Source organism: Octodon degus, unplaced genomic scaffold (genome assembly GCF_000260255.1).
Source record: "Octodon degus isolate 3935 unplaced genomic scaffold, OctDeg1.0 scaffold00065, whole genome shotgun sequence".
NCBI lineage: Eukaryota > Metazoa > Chordata > Mammalia > Rodentia > Octodontidae > Octodon > Octodon degus.
In genome coordinates, this window is record NW_004524641.1 from 10,514,988 (window position 1) to 10,521,673 (window position 6,686).

General features: G+C 39.2%; 1 protein-coding gene across 1 annotated transcript in view; it reads right to left on the reverse strand.

The window, feature by feature from the left end:
• Positions 1 to 6,686, reverse strand: part of Ssb (Sjogren syndrome antigen B) — a 13,275-nt gene that overhangs the window by 5,597 nt on the left and 992 nt on the right. The window contains exons 2-7 of the mRNA XM_023719207.1: positions 5,583 to 5,660; positions 1,800 to 1,903; positions 1,434 to 1,608; positions 725 to 933; positions 475 to 546; positions 1 to 22 (exon numbers count right to left, since the gene is read on the reverse strand). Coding sequence (XP_023574975.1) covers positions 1 to 22; positions 475 to 546; positions 725 to 933; positions 1,434 to 1,608; positions 1,800 to 1,903; positions 5,583 to 5,648 — 648 coding nt within the window. The 5' untranslated portion in view covers positions 5,649 to 5,660. The remainder of the gene's footprint in view (positions 23 to 474; positions 547 to 724; positions 934 to 1,433; positions 1,609 to 1,799; positions 1,904 to 5,582; positions 5,661 to 6,686) is intronic.

A 6,686-nucleotide genomic window follows, 5' to 3' on the forward strand; every position in this document is an offset into this window, starting at 1 on the left:
CTTCTGTTTGTCTTCTTGCTCTCTATAAATGAACATGTTTTAATTATGCTTCTGCTTATTATGTAAGGAAATTAAATCCTAATAAATTTGATGGGGGCCTGCCCCTTAGCTCAGTTCTTTAAGTGGCTGCTTCAACAAGGCAGTCAGGCTCAGGTTGCTGTGGTTCGATCCCCACAACTCAAGCCAGCCAAACCTGCCCTGAAGGCAGTAGGAGGAAAAAAATCCTAATGAATTGATCATGAACATTAGAACTGCTTAATAAGCATCGCTCTAGTTTTTCTGATCACCCAAAGCTAGACTGAAAAGGAACGTGGCCTCAACATAGCAAGGCAACTTGAACCCAACATTTCATTACCAATAAAGGCTTATTACTATTTATTTCACTCATCATTAGCTCTTCCAAAAACTACTAACTTCAACCTTGTAAAAGCTTTAAGGTATTCAAGTATGTCATGATTAATTCAGCATACTTACTGTTTAGCTCTTAGTTTAGCTTCCACTTTATTTTGCTTTCTTTCTTCATTTTTCTTTGCAAAATAATCTTCCCTGAACAACACAAAACAGAAAGGCTAACGTCATGAGAACAAAGACTAAATCATTTTGAATGATTTGAGCACAATATAGTAAGGAATGTTATACTGTCTATCAAAGTAACCACTTAAAATCTCAAAATATGAGCAGTACATTACAGTTTCAATTGCTAGAAGAAACAGCAAAAACTTACTTAAAAAGTATTAGCAAGTCTGTGTCTTTATACTTCTGGCCTGGAGTTTCTACAAACTTCTTAGCAGACTCAATGCTATCAAACACAGCAAATATTGATCCCTTAAATGCTTTGTGCAATGTTCTTCTCATCTGGATATTTAATATTTGACCCTTATCTTCTAGCCACTCTTTGATATCATCAAGGGTTGCATCCGTTGGGAAGCCTTTCTGTGAAAAGTGGGAAGACAGGCTTCAAATAATTCCAACGGGGCAGAGACAAAACATTATTTACATGTTAAGGTAAAATTTGAAGAATGTATATTACACTATTTAATCTACTTTTGTTATCTCAAACTTTCTGTAATTTTTTTTTTTTTTTTTTATGGAACCAGGGATTGAACTCAGGCTCTTGCGCTTGCCAGGGAAGCACTTATTCTACTGAGCCATCTCCCCGGCCCCTACAATAACTTTTAATATATGCTAATAATTGCTAGAGTTCTGCAAATTGAGTTTGTCAATGATAATGATAAACAAGAACGTGTGATAGACACTGGGTGCTTAATAATGGGTGCAATTAACACATTTATGAAAATAAGGCTTACAGAGGTTAAGAACACTGCCAAAGCACAAATAGGAAGTACTAACACTGTGATCCTTAAGCCCATATACTCCACTATATTTTCTTTCTTCTAAAGAAATATAAGAGATTAAGTGCATTGAAGACTTACAATATAAACAGATCTGTTTTTTACATCGTTTTTATACTCATCAGTTACTTCAGGGAGGGGTTTGTTTGGAGATCTTCTGATTTTAGTTTTATCTTCACTGATTTCCATGAGTTCTGCTTTAGATTTGCTCAATGCTTCTACTATTACATTGAAGTCTGTTGTTAGGCGGTTGAGCCTGAAGAGATACAGACATTTTAAAACTTAGTACTACTGTTCATTATTAACAAACAACCTAAACAATTCATAAAAGTTATTTATTAAGATGTTTAGACTCTGGGTGTAGCCCAGTGGTAAGAGTGCTTGCCTAGCATGCACAAGGCCTTCAATTTGCTCACCAGAACACACATAAACCAAAAAGGTGTTTACCTGTTGAATTTTATCATTATTTCCAAGGGTACCCAGCCTTCATCCAATTTGATCTGTTCCTTTAAAAATTTGTCCCGTGGCAAATTGAAGTCTCCAAAATAATACTGTAAGATAATTCAATATATTTCACATCTCAGAGCATCATGTAATACTGAGTCCCATCTTGAAACTTTTAAACCATTACACTATAAGCTCTAATTCCTTAAAACATTTATGTAACTTTTGTTCTATTCCATCTATAAAGAATAGATTGTTAAAGTAATCACTTTGATAGGTTGGTTTGGGGATGTTGAGACAAGGTCTCCCTATGAAGTTCAGGCTGGTCTTAAAACTTCCTATTTAGCCCAGGTTGGCCTCAAACTCATGGTGATCCTCCTGCCTCACCCTCCCAAGTACTGGGATTAGAGGCATGTGCTACCATGTCCCATTCTAAGCACTTTAATTTTTAATTTTTTTTTTAGCACTCTTATTTTTTTTTAAATACTTAGAAGGTCTATTTTTTTTTTAAATTTTATTTATTTATTTATTTTATTTGTGTGTGTGTGTGTGTGTGGCCAGCTCAGCCCACCAGGGGGGGCTGGCTGGCATGTGGTACTGGGGGATTGAACCGCGGTCCCTGTGCTTTGCTAAGCTTGTTCTAAGTAGGTGCTTTAGACCACTGAGCCATCTCCCCAGCCCAGCACTCTTATTTTTAAAAAACAAAAAAAGAATATCTACTTCAACAACAGAAGGGGCCTGGGGAGATAGCTCAGTTGAATAAGTGCTTGCCTGGCAGGTGCAAGGGCCTGAGTTCAATCCCCAATTCCACAAAAAAACCCAAACAAAACAAATGGAAGTACTGTTTAAAAGCAAAAAAAAAAAAAAAAAGGGGGGGGGGTGTCAAGGATGTAGCTCAATACGAGGTCCAATCTCAGCACCACAAATACAAAATAAAACAAATTATGAGTACTTGGAATGTCAAAAAGCAGCACAAAAGAAAAAAAGACAAAGACTCTCAGGCTGGGGTATTGGCACACACCTACAATCCCAGCACTCCAAAGGCTGAGACAGGAGGATCATTTCAAGTTCAAGAGCAGCCTAGGCTGCAAGTAAGCTCAAGGCCAGACTGAACTGCATAGTGAGACCTTGTCTCAAAATGACCAACCCACGGACCGACCAAACTACTTGTACAAATTTATTTATTTAGGTGGAACCGGGGATTGAACTCAGGCCCTTGTGCTTGCCAGGGAAGCGCTTATTTGACTGAGCTATCTCCCCAGCCCCTACTTGTACAGATTTAAAGGGGAAGAAAAAAATACAGTAAACAGTCATAGACAAACACATCAAAATTTTGTAATTTTAAAACGTACAAAAATTAATAGCAACAAGACAGGATTTTTTTCACTTAACTCATTAAAATTCTATAAAAAACAAGAATACCTATCATAGGGGCTGGAGAGATGGCTCAGTGGTCTAAAGCACCTACTTGGAACAAGCTTGGCAAAGCACAGGGACCGCGGTTCGATCCCCCAGCACCACATGCCAGCCAGCCCCGCCCCCTGGTGGGCTGAGCTGGCCACACAGACACACACACACACACACACACACAATAAATAAATATAAATAAAAAAAATTTTTAAAAAAAAGAATACCTATCATTGACCTGAATAGATAATAATCGTACAATTAAAGAAGTAAACTGGCAATAATGTCAAAAGTTTTTTTTTTTTTTTTTTTAAATATGTATAACTACTAAGCTAGTAGTCCCACTTCGGTTTCTTAATAAGAATTTTAAATCCGTAAATGTGTTTGCCAGAATTTATAAACAAAGCCATGCACATGCCTGTAATCCCAGCCACTGAAGAGGTTGAGACATACCATAGGTTGAAACTAGTCTGGACAATTTAGCAAGACGTGCCTCAAAATTTAAAAAGAGCTGGGGACACAGTTCAGTGCTTCCTGGGTTCAATACCCAACAATGCAGAAAACAAAACAACTCCCTCCCTAAACTATATCCATACCTGCACAGAACTATTATGGATAAAAATTAGAAAGATCCTATATGCTAAGGAGAATAATCACTGATGACAAAACTTTGCTTCTCCCAAAATACAGCCCATATTTGGTGAGAAGGGGTGGAAGTAAAAATTACGTAATATTACATATGTACCACTCCAGTGGAGAATGTTTAAGAAACCTCTACCTTCACACAATTTTGCTATGACCCTAACACTGCTCTAAAATATGATGCCTATAAATTGGGTGTGAGGGCTCACACCTACAGTCCTAGCACTTAGGAAGCTGTGGAAGGAGGATGCTACAAGGTCTAGGCCAGGTTAAATTATGTTGCAAGAGCCTGTCTCAAAACAAAACAACAGGGGTTTGGGAGATAGCAACTGCCTGGCAAGCCCAAGGATCTAGATTTGATCCCTGGCACCACATGGTGTATAGGCCCCGGATGGATGTACACCTGTAATCCCAGTGCTGGGGAGGCTGGGACAGAAGGATCACTATGAGTCTAAACTGCGTAGGCAAATCCTGTACCAAATAAAGATTAAAAGAACCAAACATTAAAAAGTTAGAGGGGCTAGTGAGATGGCTCAGTGGTCTAAAGCACCTACTTGGAACAAGCTTGGCAAAGCACAGGGACCGCGGTTCAATCCCCCAGCACCACATGCCAGCCAGCCCCCGCCCCCTGGTGGGTTGAGCTGCCCCCCCCCACGCAATAAATAAATAAATAAATGTTTAAAAAAAAATGTTAGAGCAGGGAGCAAAGTGGTAATAAAAGGCTTTTAATCTTGATTACTCAAAAGGGTGGGATTTGCCATGTGTGATGGCACATGCCTGTAATCCCAGCAGTTGGAATAAGGCTTCATGAAGGATTGCTGAGCTCAAGGCCAACCTAGACTTACAAAGTGAAAATCCTGTCTCAACCCCTCTACCAAAAAGGGTGAGATATATTTATTTTTTGAGGAGATGGAACTTGGGACCTTGTGCTTACAAGGCAGGTGCTTATGCCGCTGAGCTATCTCCCCAGCCCCCAAAAGGTGGTATCTGAGAGGTTCAGGTTGTGGCGGGGTTATATTAATCTTTTCTATATAATCTTCATATTGTCCTAAGTGTTAAAGAGTAAATAATCTGTCATTTTTCTCCACAACTATTAAAGAAATGAATACAGAACAGGTTGAAAATTAAATAGCAAAGAGTTTGTACAAGTTAAATAGTTCAGAGATTTTTTTTTTTAAAAAGGTGTTCCTCAGAATGTGAATTTATGGGTAATTTCCCCCCACATAATTGTTATTAATACTGTAAAGCTTCACCCTAAACATAATACCTACATTTTTTTAAATGGTAAAGAGTTTTTAAAATACTCAAACTTACAATAGCTGAGATCTGGGAAGAATAAATGACTATGACCATTAAGGATATGTAGTCTTACTGAGAAAAGCACTTACCAGGTTACTCTATTATGTGCCAAATATTCTTCTGAGTATTTTATATCCTATTTCTCTAAATCATGTTATGAGAAAGGTACTAATAATATTCTCATTTTTTGAAGTAAGAAACTACAAATGTTTATACCTGTGCTAAGAAGATAATCCAATCCAAATGTTTAATAGCTCTATGTACTGAAATTAAATGTTCCTTGTTTTGAGACCATTGTATTTCAAAGAACTTGTTTTTGCTTTTTTTTGCAGAACCAGGGATTGAACTCAGGCCCTTGTGTTTGCCAGGCAAGTGCTTATTCTACTAAGCTATCTCCCCAGCCCCTGTTTTTGCAGTTTAATAGCACAAAAATCATACCTCAATTTGATGACAGATTTTGGCCTCCAGTGCAGCCATTTTTTCATTATCACCATTTTCAGCCATTGTGGCTAATCTGCAAATTTTCCCAAATTGGCAGGAAAAGGTTATCGATGTTTCACATGAAACTCAAGACCAACCAGAAAAATTAGTATTCCTGTTTCCCCAAAAGTCAGAAAATTCTAGTATCACAGGCTCAGTTTCTCTATTCCTCAGGAAAGCAAGGATACTCTGCCTCCCCTTTCAATAAAGAGCTGTCTCCTGTTTTACAACAAGAAAAACTATCTTCATTCAAATGTCTTAGCAAGCTTTAGGGAAAAAACTCCACTTCTCAACAGATCAATATGTACAATATGTATCAGTATACAATTATGGCTCTCTGCGTTATTTGTTGTGAGTTGTATTGTTTAAAATTAAAGCTGCCTTAACAAAAAACTTGGTATGGGCCAAGTTACATATTGTAACTCTAAATTTTTTTTTAAGCATGAATACATTAAAACCACGTAAACTGGGGAAAGAGTGCAATACATCCGTTAACTTATAGCCAGGTTCCAATTTGGCGAAACAACGCGGGCTGTGATGTTAGTTTGACAGGAATCACAAGTCAAGTGTTCACTTACGCTCCAGGAATCTACTGGAGCACTTGGTCATCTGTACTGGATCAAAAGGAACTCCTGCTCAAGAGTATCTGCCACAATTCTAGCGATGTGTACCTTTGGTACACTTCTCGGAGCACCGCCTGCTGTTCAACAACCCGGACGCCCTCTGGCCAAGTTCTCGCAATGGGATTCTACGTAGGTTCACTCTCGTACTGGTCTGTCTACCACGGATCTGGAACCCTAAATTACTACCGTGACAGAGGGCCCCTTAGAAAGCAAGGAGATTAAAGAATTATTTAACCCCTGGCGGACTTCTTTACTCCATCAACGTTTTCCCAGCATTTACAACTAAGCCGAGGCATCACCCACGCCCTCCACCTGGTGGGGGAGAAGGACCCTAAAGCTTCACCGCAACGCAAGGGTCCCCTGCGGGCCCGCCTCCCACGGCCCCAAGACCCCGCGGCGCCCGCCCCACGCCGACCTCCCCAGGAATTCGGGGGCGGCC